The sequence below is a fragment of the Scleropages formosus genome, chromosome 25 (assembly GCF_900964775.1).
Source record: "Scleropages formosus chromosome 25, fSclFor1.1, whole genome shotgun sequence".
In the NCBI taxonomy this organism is placed as follows: Eukaryota; Metazoa; Chordata; class Actinopteri; order Osteoglossiformes; family Osteoglossidae; genus Scleropages; species Scleropages formosus.
The window spans coordinates 5,059,855-5,077,500 of NC_041830.1; the positions used below are offsets into that span (position 1 = coordinate 5,059,855).

At 53.4% G+C, this 17,646-nt stretch overlaps 1 protein-coding gene across 6 annotated transcripts in view; it reads right to left on the minus strand.

Annotated features, from left to right (window-relative positions):
• Positions 1-17,646, minus strand: part of raraa (retinoic acid receptor, alpha a) — a 159,793-nt gene that overhangs the window by 39,622 nt on the left and 102,525 nt on the right. The window contains exon 1 of one of the 6 annotated variants that reach the window (XM_029249490.1): positions 1,969-2,672. The exons of 4 other annotated variants lie outside the window; for them this stretch is intronic. In XM_029249490.1, the coding sequence (XP_029105323.1) occupies positions 1,969-2,140 (172 nt within the window). In that variant the 5' untranslated portion in view covers positions 2,141-2,672. Of the gene's footprint in view, positions 1-1,300; positions 1,336-1,968; positions 2,673-17,646 lie in introns of those variants that run through there. One more of the 6 variants, XM_029249496.1, reaches the window with a different exon arrangement.

Sequence of the window (17,646 nt, forward strand, 5' to 3'; positions counted from 1 at the left end):
TAAATCACATCATAGAAGTACCGTGTTGCAAAAGACAAAAACTTCCGAAACTAATCCCGTTTTACATCCCTTGTTAAAACGCCACCGACGGATTGCTGGATTTAAACTGAAATTCAGCTTTTTCTACCGTCACTGGAAATATCTTTTGAATTTACCTCATTTGTTTTCGTACAATTTCAATAAATGTTCCGGCTTGCGTTTCGCCACCTGAATGACATCCACAACATACAGGATTTCCACCTATTACTCACATGTGGTTAAAACATTCGCAACCGTAATCAAACTCAAATACTTTTCTAAATACGAGTGTAGAAAAGTCACAGCTAAATCACAAAGTCAGACACACGTTAAAAGTGTAAAATTTATAGGAGATGGTATAAAATAGGAAGGTTTAATTAACAGTACCTGGAAATTTTTATTTAGCTGAAAGAAAACGCCCCAGACTATCCCGCAATGGACTGAGGCCCCGTCCAGGGTGCACCCCCGCAGCCTTGCGCCCGGCGCTTCAGGGATAGGCTCCGGACCATCGCGACCCAGCTCGGGACAAGCGCTTATTGAAATCGGAGGGATTTCCTCGATTCGGGGAAGCGAACGCCTGTAAATTTGAGGTTTATCACAGCCCGTGTGTAAGGGGAAGAACGGCGCTTTACGCAAATTTGATGGTGTTTCTGCAAAAAATGGATCGAACGTGAACGAGCACGCGAGACATCATCCGGGGGGTCAATACGGCTGTGACAGCGGAGGGGGATGAGTTTCTCTACTGTGTGCGTGGGACACGAAGGTGTGAGAAGAGGGATAACTGGAGTGGGGCTTTCGCATGGAGCACTGCAAAATGTGTGTGTGTGTGAGTGTGTGTATTCCGCAGAGGGTCTTCTTTCGATAGGCCACTGTCTAAGGATCAAACCCCAGCACTCCAGTCCATAGATCTCCACACCACCTGAGGGATCACCCCCGCCAACCCCCCCAAGGTGTAGTGACTCACTCACGAGCTCCTCCATGAAGAGTAACACTCCGTACTCCACTAAGTGACGGAACTATGTAGTAGTGTATCTACCATAAATTGCAATTGTAAAGCAGAGTAAAAAGGGCTGGATACAACAATCCAGCTAATAAATTAGTAACTACATTCTAAGTCACGTTTGGATAATTCTGCTCGTCCTTTTCTCCCGGTTTAGCTAGTGAGGTACGAACACACACACAAACACACGACTGTCATCGCCGTGGGCCTCGCACGCAGTCCACGCAAAACTCACACACTCAGCTCGTTCACACTCGAATCCCGCGTATTATTCTTACTTACGAGCGACGGAAACACACACGTTTACCGAGTGTGGACATCATTCACACGCACAGTGACGCAATGCGCTGCAAACTTGGAGAGGCGCGCGCGCGCAGCTGTCCGCCCGAAACGTGTACGTTCAATAAGTATAAGAACAACCCGAAGAGCTGAGGGAGTGTCGAGTGTGCTGCCTCCGACACGTCTCTCAGGTGGGAAAAGGACACTTCGCCAAATGGACGATAAAAACACCGAAAACACGGGTCAGGAACGCGGGCGCGCGCACACACACACACACTTCGCTGTGAGTTGCGTGTTGTTGACGGCTACGCGCCTTTCTGTCATCTCTCTGCGCGCACACACCGCGCGTGTAGGCGGCGCGCACGTATTCCAGACACACCGCGCTTCTGTTTCACGTGCGCGCGCGCGCACGCGAATGTTCCAGGGCGCCGACGGAACTTCACAGCGGGATGAAAGCCGTTCTCTCGCTCACCCTTGACGTGCCGGTATGACTTCAGGCTAAGTGCCTCGCTCAAGCGCACTAAGCAACCAACCAACCAAGCAACCGAGCAACCACGGCGGGGATTCGAACCTAACCCTGGAGTGCAGCGCGCGCTCTAAGCACTACGCCCCCTGGTGGCCCCGTGCAGTGTGCTCGCGTCGCGATCGCTCGGGCGCCGGGACGCACTCACAGTGGTTGGAGCCGCTCCAGTGCTGGTTTCTCACGGACACGCCGTAGGGATGCGCCCCCGCGGACACCCCTTTCTCCGGCACGAGGCAGCCCCTGCTCGGGCTGTAGTAATCCATTATGAGGAAGGGGTTCGGACTCGGGTTCAAGCCCACCACGTCCACGCTCTCGTACATGGTACGACGGAGGAGACCGGGACGGCCGCGCTGCGCGACTCCACCGTGAAGCAACCGGGCGGCCGGGGGCTTTCAGAGGACGGCGCGGATGATCCTGCTTCTGCCCGCCACCATCAGACAGGAGGGTGAGGGGTCGAGAGCAGCCCTCGGTCGGGTCGTGGCGGCGACGATGAATGCTGGGCGAGTCAAGAAGAAGAAGACGTGGGCTCGGACACGCGTGGGAAGCGTGCGAGAAACGCGCTCCTGCTCATGGGGAGCCTCCGGTGTGTCCGCCGCTCCGTACTAGGCTGATGCGCTCCTCTGCCTCCCCCCCTCCGCGTGCACCACAGCGATCCGATCCGCACCGCGTCACGCGCGGGCCCGATCCACATCGACACAAAAGCGCAGGACTCAAAGCGGGCAAATCCCACGCGACGGCACGGCGCACATCGCTGCGGTGAAGAAGCGGCGGCAGCAGCAGCAGCAGCGGCGGCGGCTCCCGACTGCCTCTCCGACCGAAGTGCACGGGATCCCAGCGAGCTCCTAGGTTTAGCGGCACGGTCACCCGCGGCTCGCGCTCGTCATCCACGGCAAGTGAAGCGCGCAGCGGCGCTCCGTCCCACGGCAGGGTCCTCTCGCTAGTCACTGTAGTACTATTCTATGGCCAAAAATCCTCAGCGGGTCCACGGATCTCAGCTCGCGCTCGTCTGTCGGGGGTCTCCTTTCCCACGATCACGCTGTGTGGATTGAGACGAAGGTCAGCAGCTGTGTGTTCAGACCCCACCTTCCCCCCCCCCTCTCGCTCTCCCTCTCCCTCTCGCTCTCTCTCTCCCCGTCAGTGTGTGTGTGTGTGTGTGTGTGAGCGTGACGAAGCGCCTCCCAGGTCTCGCACGTTAACCCCTTCCACCCAAAGAAGAGCTGTCTGTCAACAGGCCAGACTTCCACCGCGGTGACTCTGTGTGTGTGTGTTTTAGTGGAAGCGCTGGGAACAACACGGCTCTGTGACACGTTCCACTCCCCTGCTTAAAAGAAGCGCTCCGACCGACACCGCCGACAGCAGCGCTACCAGCGGAGCCGGGAACCGGACAGGGCGCAAGTGTCCCGCCTGAAAGAGACATCCATTGGATTCATTCCTTTACGCTTTCTGTCCGAGTACAGGAAAATGAGGATAATTGAGAAAATGTGCTGGGAGATAACATAATAATAATAATATAATCACTCGCGTTACTGTTTTAAGTGGGAAACCTGTTAAATTTAGAGAGTTGCATTATGGGGAAAAATGTAAGTACGCAACCATTGGCAGCACTTCTAGGGGAAATGATGGGCTGAGCAGGCTGGGAAGGCTGACTAGGAGTGCAAATCCTGAAGGAAATAGGCTCCTTGGACCGACAGCGTTATTTCCCTGGTGCTGGTGTCTGAATAAACGTTTGAGATGAACAGTACCTCTGCGTACCGCTTCACCCCATCCAAACCCCTACTGCTACATGCCAGAGTAATAACAACGCTGGAGCTATACTTTTCACAGGACTTTTAAAATTTCCATCATGAACCTTTTAGTTGACTACTATAAGTCGCCTTGCACAAAGGTGTCAACGTTATCCATTTATACTTGTTACACACTGAAAGTAAATACACTGAGCAAGAGTACTACAGCAGAGTGCAGTAGGTTTCAAAGCAGCAACCTTCGTATTACAAAATAGCATCCCTAACCACGGCGCCACCTACTGCCCTACTCATATTCGCCGCAAACCTCTCTACATTTGCCGTGGGATTCCGCGGACTATGTCGGTCATGGAAAATACAGAGAAGCAGGGTACGGAACAGTCCTCCGCACGCGACCGCAATCCCCGCGTTCGGCAGCGGAGTCGGCCTCCAGTCCAACGGGGCTGACGGCCACGTTGATAACCGGTGAACGCAACCTTGACCGTGACGCCCAGTTCGGTCCACCTGTGGACCGGCACAAAGCCCGGCCCCCTTTGTCCGTCAGCCTCCGACAAGCCCATTAGCGCCCCCCTCCACGAGCCGCAGCCATCGCGAACTGTCCGTCTTGCTCATTTGCCTAATGTTATGCAGTTGAACTCTCGCTGAACCCAGGGAGGCAGGAGGCCTCACCTCGGACTGACCTGCAGCGCGCCTTCTTTGGCTCACATCTCCATCCGGGGTTCACACCTTCTTCGCAGGCCCCACGCAACGGCATATGTCTGCCGAGCCCTCACGCGCTGCACGGACGCCGCAATAAGAAGGGCTCTCCTGGCACCTGGCCAGAGCAACTTTAAAAGAACAAGACAGGTAAACACATCTTGCGGCATGTGCTTGACCACAGAATGAATATCAGTAATTACACCTCTGACGTTGTGCGATGTTTAAGTGGTGAAACATAGTAAATGGACCAAAAAAAAAAGTTAACAATGGTATATGTGCAGCATGTGCTCCGACCCATAAAACTAACTTAATGAAAGCATAAAATTCAGCACCAAGTTACTGCAAATAATACAAAGAGAATAAACAGGCAATAAACACACCAATTTGCACATTTTACTGAATGGCTTCGACTTGCCTTTTGCACGTTTTACAAGGATGTGAAAAACACGAGCGTTAACGGAAAGAAAAAGTAGCACTTCGTGCTACTCGGACCTGGACGAAACTTCACCGTGCGAAACGTCGGCATCGCAGGTAGGATCAGGGCTCCCGTGGCACTGATCCACAGGGACGCCGCCTGACCCCACACCTGATTTCCAGGTGACGGAGGAGGACCCGGAGCACTGCCCGTAAGCGGATGCCCTGCCCCACCTGGCTCTGGACCCTGTGAGAAGTTTACCACCGTTTACCACAGGTCACACCGTTTACTGCTGATAGAGCCTCTCCGGGATGGGCCGCTATGGACACAACTGATAGGTGGCTGTAAATTCCTCTGCAGGACAGACCCAGGATTCATGGTATCAGCTGCACTAAAATAATTTTTATTTTTTATAAAGTGTTCATTCTGCTACCGATCATCTTTTAATAATTTAGTTTGTGTTTTCAGGTGTCGAGGCAGAAAAAACACTGATATTTAATTTTAACAATTAATTTTATTTTATTAACAATTATGCTGAACACTGATGTTTATAATAACATTTATTCCCAGCTATGTCTCTGAAGCATGGAGATAAACTGACGATGAATTTAGGATGTCCGGTGAAATGTTTAGGATTTATGTGGAAAATACAGTGTAGGGACAGCTGGTGGTGTCGGGGTTAGAGCTACTGCCCTTGGATCCAAAGGTCACAGGTCCGATTCCCCACCTCTAGCTGTAGTACCCTTAAGCAAGGTACTTTTACCCTAAATTGCTTTAGTTTTGGAAAAAACACACATGTTGTCTGAACCGCAGGAAGCTGGAGCCTAACCCGCCAACACAGGGTGTAAGGCTGGAGGGAAAAGGGGACACACCCAGGACAGGACGCCAGTCCATTGCAAGGCACTCCAAGCGGGACTCGAACCCCAGACCCACCGGAGAGCAGGACCCGGTCCGACCCGCTGCGCCACCACGCCCCACCCTTTGGGGAAAAGCATCAGCTAAATGAATAAATGTAAATGCTTGAAAGTTAGCATGACAAAAGAATATTCTTCAGGAAGTTACCCTGTATGTGCAGTCAGGAACTTTTTCAAAAGGGGAAACTAGATTCTTCAATAATTCGGCTGAAGAAACAACAGTTACTGTAATACGATCGGTACACGCTGGCTGTGGCACGCAGAGAGGCTGCGTGCGAGTGATGTGGATACTCCACCATGCCCCGACTTTCATTCTTGGCAAGACAAAGTGGATGCAGTTTCATAAATATTCTTCCCCTCGGAATGGAATATCTTCGACAGACTAGTTGAACGTTGAAATTTAAGACTCGCAATAAATGTCTGGAAAAGCACATCGCAGTAAGCCGTGCGTGCGCGACCGGAGAGGACACGCAGCTGAGAACGCCCCTGACTTCGACTCGAGGAAGGGACTTTGCACAATGACTAAAATTAATTTTTCAACCCCCTACTGCTAGATCTGACTCTAAGTAAAGCAAGTAGTTGGTAATTCATCAAAACATGACTAATCACCGCACTCCTCTCTGGGTGCCAGAGCTCTTAATGAGAGCGCTTTCTTCAGACGCACAGTGGCCACTGCTCCGTCCCAGCAGCAGGGTGCGAGAAAAAGCCATTACATCAGCGCCACAGGAATGCACAGCCTGGCAGGGTGCCTGCTGGTGGGGCACCCGTCGCGTCACTTCTCCGCTTGCTCATTGCTCGTCGCTCACCGGTCAGCTCGGTTGCACGGGGGCCGGCATGAGCCAACGTGTCGTGTGCGAGCGCCCTCTGGTACAGGGGTCCCCGGCCGCGTCACCTTTCCGGAACGGCCGCTTTAATGCTCCGGTTTAAGGGGAGCGGAGCGGGCTGGTGGCGTCCGCAAAGGAAGAGCACGTTATGCGAGTTACATAAGCGAGGATAAAAGGAGGAGGCGACATGTATAAACCCATGATGTCCTTGGGTGACTCCCGAGAGGAAGGCCTAGTATACAAAGTCACTGTGGGTGGCTCGAGCACAGCCGGGGTCTTATGTCACGTCACACACAGCGGCACAGCAGCAGAGCACGCTGGCATTATTGGTCTCCTCGTGCCGGCGTAGGTGTGTCGTGTCATCGCAGCGTGCAGAGTCTCCCTGTAGCGGTAGCCTCTTCCCCAACATACAGTGGAGAAAAGTGATAACCAAATTAAAAAAAAAAAAAAAAAAAAGGATGCTAAATCTCTCTCTCTCACACACACACACACACACACACACACATTTTCAGAACCGCTTGTCCCATACAGGGTCACGGGGAACCGGAGCCTACCCAGCAACACAGGGCGTAAGGCCGGAGGGGGAGGGGACACACCCAGGACGGGACACCAGTCCGTCGCGAGGCACCCCAAGCGGGACTCAAACCCCAGACCCACCGGAGAGCAGGACTGTGGTCCAACCCACTGCGCCACCGCACCCCCCAGGATGCTAAAGCAAAATCATTAAATCTTTGATATAATAGAAACAAGAAGAAATTAACCCCGTTTTGCCAGTTAGTGCTTGGAGGGTAGGAACAAAAGCACCATCTGCAAAGTCAAAAGGAGTTTATGCAGCAACTGAGGACAATTTGTGGGAACGGCGCGACGTAAAACAAGCTTCATTAGCCCTCGTCCTTCCTCTCCACGGTGTTAGGAGTAGTAAAGAATTAACACCCCCAGCAGAACCAGGCAAGCGGTGATGGAGGCCGTTTCCAGCACTGTGTTGCTTGAGGTGCTGCGCTGCAACAGTCTGTTTTGGAGGCTGATCAGAGCCCTGGTGTGAGTGTGTAGCTCCGTCACAGCATCAGCTGACTGCGCACATGGCAAAGGGCGCGGACGCACGCACGCACGCACAGACAGTACCCACCTACACGGCACTGCCTGCATGCTGCACCACCAGTCCCCCACGTGTGATGCCCCACTGTCGCTATCACACTCAGAGTGGGAGCAGGAACTGGGAAGTACACTTCCTCAGAGGCCTAATGTCTGCACAATTTGTTTGCCGGGACGAATATATATAGAAGCCAAAGGATTCATTAGCATTAAATTAATTCCTCTTTGGCTATTATCATCATCATTATTCATGCAGACGTATAAACGGGAACTGGTGTGCTGGTGCTACTATGATGGCCCTGTGGAAGGCCTCTCTGGTCTCATAATGAAAAGCAGACACTCCCATGCCTGCCAGCAACACTATTCCTCCACAAAGGGAACACTTAATTCCACTTGCTCCTCTTCTTCGATCGGCCAATTAGAAGTATAACAAAGTGCAGTAGTTGCACATCTTATTAAGAGAATCCTTAAAGTCTGCGTTACCATGGCAATTGGATGCACTGCCATTCATCACTTATTGCCTTTTTTTTTTTTTAAACATATGATATTAGGAACACTCCTTCACTCATCTATTCAACAAATAGGTGGTTAATTGAACTAAACCAACAGATGGAAAAGAAGAAGGGAAGACGGACGGGATTGCAAGCTAAGCCGGGTCTTTGTTGTCCAAACAGATCTGGGCGCCACTCTAAAGATGAATAGAGGAAATTGAGGGAACGGGGGAAATGGAGTAGAGATATGTGTGTGTATGTGTGCGGAGGGGGCGGAGGGCGTGACAGAAAGCAGACCAGCAGAGCACTGGGCTCTTATCACCTGTTTGAAAGGTTCCAGATCTGATGAAAAGGTAAACACCACAGGGTGACTGTTTATACTTATTATCCTCTTCAGCTTCCCCACCGCTGGCCAGGAGTGTGTGTCAAACTCTTACTATGATGCTAGCAGCACTTCACCCACAGCTCCATCCCCCTCCCGCAGAGGACCTTTTACCTGCTACCCAATCGTCCGCCCAAAATTCGTGTTATTGGCCCTCCTCTCCGCGCCGCTAGGGCGTTTGTTTACACAGCTGTTTTCTCTTGACCAGCTCCCCTCTTGCAGCGAGCCAAACACAGCCCCCGCCCCAACCCACACCACGCTCAATACGGTCACCCATCATAAAAACAGCGTGACACAGAAGAGCAAACTGGCAAAGCTGGAATAAATACATACTAAGGATTACACATTAAAAAAAATGTTTCTTGGGGGCTGGGGGGGGTGATTGTTCCCAAAAGGCCCCGTGAGTCTTGAGGGATCGTCGCGAAAGCCCGAGTCACAGTCTCTTTAATGTGCCCCAAGAGCAGATCTGGCAGCACGTGCGAGCCGATCTCTCAAAGGCTCTCGGGTTTATACTCGCTCCGGGGCGGCTGTTGAGCACAGGCCACTTTCCACCTCACCGGGATCTTGAGAATCTAATACAAGCTGGCAGCAAACTGCCTGAGAATATCAATACCTACAAGATCCCAGACAGTAAGTACAGGAGAAACTGAAACAGTTCTGGAAGACCATGAAGGTGCACAGAGGTCCTGCTGTGGTGTCTATGGGAGGGAAGTGATCGGAGACAGGACAGTGAAATGCACGCAAGGACCTACACAAACGTAGGCATGGGCCTGGTTTTCGAAGCAGGAAAAAGCTGCAAAATAACAAAGGTGGTGCTCCCCGATGGGGTTTCCTGGCGGTTCTCCCCGACGGACCTGCGATAGGCTGGCAAATGGAGCCATCACCGAGGAGGCAAGGAGCACGAACCGCAGCCGTCTCGCCGCTGCAAGAGCGGAGAGGCACGGGCTGCCCACGCCAGGGACGCAGGGGAGCTCAAGAAAGGGGGGAAGAAAGAAAAAAAAAAAAAAAACATGATTAAATCATGACACACAAAAAGTGTCGAGTGAGAGAGAGCGAGGAAGAGGAAGCTGAGTGCAGCTCCGCTCTGCCAGGCTCGCAGCCTCATTAGGAGCCGAGATCAGTGAAGCAATTACCGCTCATAGTAAATTCTGTCCCAGCCTCCGTGTCAAATCAGCCTTCATAACGTCAAGCTGCGGGTTATCCAGGGCAGCGCCGAGCACACGAGGAGAGCAGAGCGGGGTGGGTTGAGGCCCAGCAGAAAAACAACACCCTCATCAAAAGGGACACGGAAAAGGAGCGTGGTTCTGTCTGCCTCCTGTGGTTAGCTGGGGATCGGAGGGAAGATCTCAGAGCCAGGCGATGGGGAGAATGTCACATCAGGGGACAGCTGGGGTGACTCATTAAGGTTTAAGTGCAATGGTTAGAGCAGCTGAGCCCCGCTGGTTATGCCCAAGAACCAAGCAGATCTGCAGCACACGTCCTGTACCTGCAGAGGACCGACGTCCCTTCAAGTGGCGTTCTGGTGGACCCTGAAGGACAAGCTTTGGTGTGCAAATACCATCGCGCCAGCATGGTTGTTTTGTGTTGTGTAGCCTTGGGGGGGGGGGGGGGGGGGGGGTCGATCCTGCCGAACGATGTGAAATGTAAAAATGTGCAGAGGCAGTTCGAATGTTAATGGAACATCTGAAATCCCCTGCTTACCCAGCAGGTTGGCGAACAAAGGCCTCACAGAGAGGCAGCCTGCAACGCCACAATGCAGCAAATGCAGATGCGGAATGGATAGGATGAGCGGGGTTGCATCGGGGGGGAGGGGCCATGGTAGTCAGGGTTGGGGTCCCCCCGTACTGCTTTGAAGAGGAAGAAGAAGAAGAAAAAAAAAAAGGGGGGGGGGGGGGGGGGGGGGAGTAATGGCATGGATAACTCTGCCCAAACATCAACACCAAAGAGGAGTCACGGGGGGGTGCTGCTATCAGCATTTCAAAAGGCCGGGGTCAGGGAATCAGATAGTGCATCCACCCATCTCCACCCCACCTCCCTCCCCAAGTGACAATGACTGCATCCTCCCAGCCCCTGGAGCTGCTACCCACTCTTACATAAAGCCACCAACGGTTTTCTTCCAAATCTGCTCGGTCTTGCTCCGAGACACAGATGACCTTTGCACGCCGTGGCAAACAACACTAAATCTTATCACGTGGCGAGCGAAAAAGTGACGTTTTCTGGGGCGGCGCAAAACTGTCGAACCCTTAAGTCTTCTACGAACCGCAAAATAACTGGCGTCTTTTTCCGAAATCAATTCCTTCGTTTAAATACCTGCCACTCCAAGTAAGGCATCAGATCCTGCGGTCACGGCTTCGTATCTCTGAACACAAAAGTTTTCTTGCATTAAGAAATTCAAGTTGAGACTCAGCTGCTGTGATGAATATAAAAGTAAGAGATATTAAAGTATTGATGATGAGTGCTGTCATTACGATTACGATGGAAACCCTCCCCTCGCCCTTATCACGAAACCCGCGATCGCTGCAGGAGCGTTTCAGACCTTCCAATGCCTCCTCCAGCTACTCTGCAACAAAAAACAATCCGATAACCGGAGCCTGAAGCTTGGACCGTGGGGTCGCAGTCAAAGGTCACTCTGAAAGCCTGGACTCGAACCGGCACGTAAACGGCAACGAGGATGCATTTAACTCATACGGTATTAAATTATTCCGTTTGGGAGCAGGGACAAAAGGGAGATTAAACTGAAGACACACTCATATCTTCATAGCACAAATAAAGAGTGATTGGCGGTGCTCGATATCCCGCACAAGTGCAGCCTCGGATGGTAATCAGAGCCAAAGGAATGGGCCTGCTTTTAAATTCGCTGAAGGTAGAAATGGAATCGCTATCTGAACCCAGGCCATCCCTCCTGAAAAGTGGCATTTCAATACTTGTTGAGCATTACGACATGAATAGCACAGAAAGAAAGATCATCACCCCCTGGAACAGCACCATTCTCCCTGCACGGCCCTGCAACACATCAGAAAAAGGGCCTGATAATATTTAACCAGGAGCGCTGTCATCAATCTGGGGGCGCGCCCTTGCCTTGCACCCCTGGGCTGCCCCATTGTGGCTCCCCATGCACATTCAATCTTGCCCCATTCAATATTTCTGCCTTTGTTCAATACAACAAGCCCCCCCCCCCCGCGCCCCAGACACACAAAAGTACAGCTTCCCACCCGATCCTTTTCCCTTTCGCTTTTCACCGGGGCTCAGAGTCGCACCTTGCATTACGGCCGGCCGAGCCGCGCATCTCATCTCTCGCTCTCACGGACGTATAAAAAGTGTCTGCTCCTTCCGTCTCGCACCGAGCAGCTGTCCCCCGGCCCACCCCCCTCTTGTCCCCACCTTACCGCGTGCTTCTGCCTGATCCTTTGAATAAAAAATAAATCATTTATCCAACCCATCCACCCCTCACAGCATCTTGAAGACAGCCCCCCTGCTTGCCGCTGCAGAATGCAGAGCTCACTGACAGCGTGATGAAAGGCTCTCCTACATCTCTCATCTTGGTCACTATCAGAGTCCCCCCAGCAGCCCGTGTTCCCAGGGGGCTCGGCCGTACATCCCCTGTCCCACGACGCCCATGAAGCAGCCCTCCTCCCACCGGGGGATGCTGGGGAAGAGCCAGGATGTGCTTTGACGAAGCACAACGATGCTCGCTGCCAGCTGGAAGGCAGCACATCATCGTCTAGCGTGCTCTTGGAAAGCCCTGGCGGGCCAGTACAATAACGGTACGATCCCGGACCGCCTTCGGGCGGCACAGCCGCAGCAGGCCCGGCACCGGAGCTCTCGTCACCGCGGAAACGGCGCGACATCATTAGTGCACTTCAGTGTCCCACATTAACTTGCTCCCAATTTGGCCCATTTAATTATTAAGTATTGGGCCACTTTAGTACACTTAAGAGAGCACTTGAATGAAGTGCTTTCCGGAAATGCACAAACTACGGGAACCGGTACATAAGGAAACAAGCACGACGGCGGCGGACCTGGAGAAGCCCCACCATATCCAGGGTACTCGTACAACTGCACAGCCTCTCCCCAGCATAGAATTTAATCTTGCAAAATGATCTGCAAGTACCACACACATATCATCTGAAACCGCTTGTCCCATACGGGGTCGCGGGGAGCCGGAGCCTAACCCGGCAACACAGGGCGTAAGGCTGGAGGGGGGAGAGGACACACCCAGGATGGGACGCCAGTCCATCACAAAGAACCCCAAGCGGGACTCGAACCCCAGACCCACCGGAGAGCATGACCGGGTCCAACCCGCTGGGCCACCACACCCCCCTGCAAGTACCAATCCTGTCCTAACGTAATGTCCTATTTCCCCGTCACGTTGCGTCTAATGTTAAGCGACCGGTCCGGTACGCAGAGACCTTGACCTACGTGTCGGACTCCCAGTGTGTGGAAGAGGGGCCTTCAAGTTCAGTCCTACATCACCTTCCACATAAAAGTGCAGTGAGCAGATATATGAGGCATTTTACCTTCATTCTATGTGAACATTAACAGGACCGTGCAGGTTATTTCAGCATATTTTAAAAATTACTATATTGAACAGTACAGCTCTTTAGATGAATATTTTGTGTGTCAAAGTCTTTCCACGTTGAACCCGATCACAATAAGCACACAACTGCAGAGTCCCATCACAAAGCAACATGAAATGGTTACACTCCATCTATAATATTTCCTTTAAAAACACAATCAGGTTTTAATTTATGTGTTAGTTATACTAGAGTTCCTTTGTCATTCATAAATGCCTTCTTATTTAAGTAGCGTAATTTCAATATATACTGTAGATGCATACTAACGGGGAGTGCGGTGGCAGAGCAGGTTTGGGCTGTGCCTGCTCCCCGGTGGGTCTGGGGTTCGAGTCCCGCTTGGGGTGCCTTGTGACGGACTGGCATCCCGTCCTGGTTGTGTCCCCTCCCCCTCCAGCCTTGCGCCCTGTGTTGCCGAGTCAGGCTCCGGCTCACCGCGACCCCGTTTGGGACAAGCGGTTTGGAAAATGTGTGTGTGATAAATTAGTAGAACAGTGGTCAGACCTGTAGCATTTAGAGCTGAAGGTCACAGGTTTCAATCCCACCTCCAGCTGTAGTACCCTTGAGCAAGGTACTTACTCTAAAAATTGCCCCAGGAAGAATCACCTGGATGTATAAATGGGTAAATAACTGTAGGAAGGTTAACACTGTTAGTCACTTTTGTGGGGGGGGGGGGGGGGGGAAGCATTGGATGAATATAAATTATTCTGTCTGGATCACATATTTAAATGAACAGCAGAGACATTTATAAAGCAAAGGAAGATGTTAACTAAAAGAGTGTAAAATGGCACTAAGGACTGTGTGAAATGTATTCGTTATCCTCCTGCGACTGATCCCCAGGGGAGGGCTGAACTCTGTGTCCCTCTGACTGTTTATTCTACACTGGTGGATGATATGTTCTCAACAAGCAGTCTGCAAATGCCCTACGGCAGTGCTGGCATATGTGCGTGCGTGCGTACTCGTCGGGTCTTCGGTCACGAAGAGGAGCCACGGCCCTGAGACACAGGACGGGAATAAACGCTCTAACCCCTGGCACACTCGGCTCAGTTTTCCAAGTCCGCCCCCCACAGGGCCAACGAGAGCCCTACACGCACCTCCCGGGTCCCCCCGCCACACCATCCCCACGCAGCGCACGCTCATAACACGTTCATGGTGGAAAAAGGAGGAGATTCGTTTGAAAATGGCGAGCGTTGACTCTGCGCGTCCTGCAGAAGGGGGTGTGTTGCGCGAGAGAGGGCCGTCCCCACGTTGCTGTGTCACGCTCAGCCTGCTGCGCTGACGCTGCAGGTTCGCCAAGTGCAACTGGGACAGCCACCTGCCCCCGCCCCCACGGAGCCCTGCGCGATGGGAGGGCACGGCAACCACAAGGCTGTGCTTACGTTGCCAACTCGCCTGAAGCCTTTTTTGTCTTCAAGGACCGTTTCTTCCTCCTTGCCAGAACCGTGCTTGGCGAGGGCCGACCGGACTCGCCGCACTATGCGGGACACGGCGGGGCAGGAGGGGTGATGATGCACGCCGCACGCCTGCAAGCGGCCCCCGTGGCGCCGCTTCGTTCGACGTAAAGATGCCGGAGAGCACGGCGGCTGCGAAATAGCCTGTTAATAATTAATGGAACTTCCCTGTCGCTGCCGTGGGAGACGACAGCGACGAGACCCCACTCATCTGATGCCAGGAGCTCCCGTCCCTCACCGCCTTTGTCCCCAGAGAAACGGCGCACTCTGTACTGGGGAGCAGAATTTTCTATTAAACAGCCCCGTTACAGATATGCTCTCTGAGCTGGGGCACATGGCAGGCTCTCTCTCTCTCTCTCTCTCTCTCTCTCTCTCTCTCTCTCTCTCTCTCTCTCTCTCTCTCTCTCTCTCTCTCACACACACACACACACACACACACAGAGAGCAGGCTGTGCCTCGTCTACCCTACTTCCCCTGCTGCAGGCCGGGCACGTGGCCTTCCGCCGTGCGTCTGTGCCGACGGCATGCGATTAATCCCCCCCACCCAAGAGGGCGGGACGCAAAGGCACGTGTCTCACTGTCCCTCCGTCTCCCCACGCTGCGCGGGGACACCTCAGAGATCAGGGGGTCAAGTGCAGGAAATACACACCAGGGGCAGGAGGCCAGGCCCATGCCGATGCGCTCGGGGGGCCTGTCACCCGACACCTCTCCCGCCTGGGGGGTGGGGAGCGACAGCGTGACACGGGTGGCTGAGCAGACTCCGGGGCGAGTGAGTGGCAGCTGTCCGCGCCTGCAGTCGGAGCACAGACAGCGAAGCTCGCGTGGTCGCGGTGAGCTGGCAGAACTGACAATCGTACAGCGCTGCCAAACAGTAAAATCCCACCACAAGCTGGTTATTCTCCTTCCTCTGTGATCCGAGTCGCTGCTGCAGAACAGCAAGGGGAAGAAGTTAATCGTGTGCTCGCGTGATACCCTTCCCGCGTAATGTGATTAGAGCAGATCTGCGCGGACGACCGAGCTGTCTCGGCCGGATGGACCGGACCGGGCCCGCACCGGTTCCCTGCCCCGGCGTGGACACGGCGCGCGAGCAACACCGAAGACCCACGAGCCATACTGGACCAAATCGGTGACCCACTTTCTCCTGTGCTGACAATTTTTTTTTTTTTTTTTTTTTAAACTCTAAGAGACTTAAGCAGTTTTCCATGAGTCTCAGTGCTGGACGAGCTTCTATATCAACTGTAAAGCCCACAGCTTGTGTCCACATGGAGCTAAATACACCACCCGCAGCTGCCACCTGCCTCTGTAATGAGGAGGAGAGGACAGCTATGGAGACTGCGGTCCAGGACAGGGCTCTGCTAAACCGCCCACCCCCCACTGGGCACTGCCAATCCTCATAAAGCGAGCAGGAGCTGTTCAAGCCTGGCCGCAGGGGGGATCGGTGTGTGTGTGTGTGTGGGGGGGGGTGGCACAAACCCAAGAGTATATCATCCCGCCAAGGGGAGCCTGCTGCCCAACATCATGACGCAGACCATGGACACTGCGCAGATGTGCAGCCGTTCAGCAGCCATAATCCAGTAGGCAAAAGGGGGGGGGGTGCACAGTGTGGCGAGGATGGGGTTGGTCACAGGGCACATGTAAGGTGAGCGGGGCTGCCAGCCTGACCCGTCAGCAGTGAAATATAGAGCCCAGGAATAGGTCCCACGTGAGATGGCATGTCCAGACTCGCACGACCGCTGCACTAAAGTTCCGGCGCGTTCCCGCCAGCGGTGCCCTTTTGGAGGAGGCTCAGTGCCAGCGCGCTGGGCTTTTATTTGTGTAATTTACACCCCTAGTCCCGCTTTCGTTTTTACTGCTGCCGGGCCCTCGTAAAGCGTCTCGGCAGCGTTGCGTCGGCGCATCGTAGGCTGCCGCTTGTGAAAACAACTCCAGCTAGCTACCCGACAAGGAGTCGAGGGGGCGGGGGCAGAGGGCGCATATAAAGTCCTATCCTCTCCACGCGAGCTAAAGGACACCGGTTTGGTCCAAGATGCGGCAAAACTCAGCGCAGCAGTCGAGTGCAAAGTACATGCGGCATCTGACGTCGCTACTGACGGCTGCACTGGAAATCTGACGAGTACTGAGATTCAGGCATCAGAGGAGCTGCCGTTCTGGCAAAAAAAAGGAAAAAAAATTATATAAATATCAGCAGGGGGACGGGGGTGCTTCAAAACGACTGTACTCGCGGTGAACTCAACAATGGGTACGAGCACAGTAAAGGCTGGGTGGATTCGTGTGACAGCAGCGCCCGTGCGGTATGGTAATTTCTTCGGAGACGGTGACCGACACGCACGCACGCTCCGGTACCCCACGCAGCGGAGGAGCAGCAGGAATCATCTCCGAGTCGTCGGGAGTTTCTCCGACTGCATCGGCTCTTTGCGGAATCGTACGCTCGGGTCCGGCCGCTCCGTTTGCGCACGAAGAAAGCCGGAAGCTGCCGGCAGCGTGAAGTCTTCTCGAGAAACGCTCCCCTCTCCACCGCTGCCGTTAAATGCGAAGAAGCGCCGTCATCTTCACCTGCTTTGGCGAGTTCCGGCCAAACTTCACAGCGAAGCCTCCCAGCTTCTTGCGTCAAGCTTTGCCGAACACACCTGGGCATCACGGGATGGGGAAGAAAAGGCACCGGTTTGGGACACCAAGCTGACGGCCCCGTGCCCTCCGAAGGTCGCCGGCTCCGCGCTTTTCCCGGCTGCGAGACACCCGAAGGGGGCTCGTCCTGGCTGTCGGCCCGCAGCGTGCGAGCGCAGGAGAGCCACACAGGGAGCTTTACGATCCATTTGATTGCCTCCCTTATAGCAGCAACAGACTTAATTACCTCATTGATCTCTATTAGTTCCCTTTTAAGGCGGTTAGGAATGGAGACAAGGGTATGGATCAGATGCCCACTCTGGTTCCCAACAGGAAGGACGTAGTTAAAGATGATTGGTTTTACTTTGATTTCATTAATCCATTATCTCCTTATGGCCCGTCCAAAAATATATTACCGCATAAAACAGGTGCTGTCGAGGCTGACAGCTTAAGGGCAACGGAGACTGTGTGTTGGGCATGAACTTTAGCTGAGCTGGGACGCAGACTAGGATGAGGATGCCCGTGGGCACCCGCAGTAACTCTGTAATAACGCGTAGTAAACGTAAGGGGTCAATCTCCCATGCACGTTCGTGCAGGTTTCCTCCGGGTGCTCCAGATGGGAATCTAAAGGGCCCAATGTT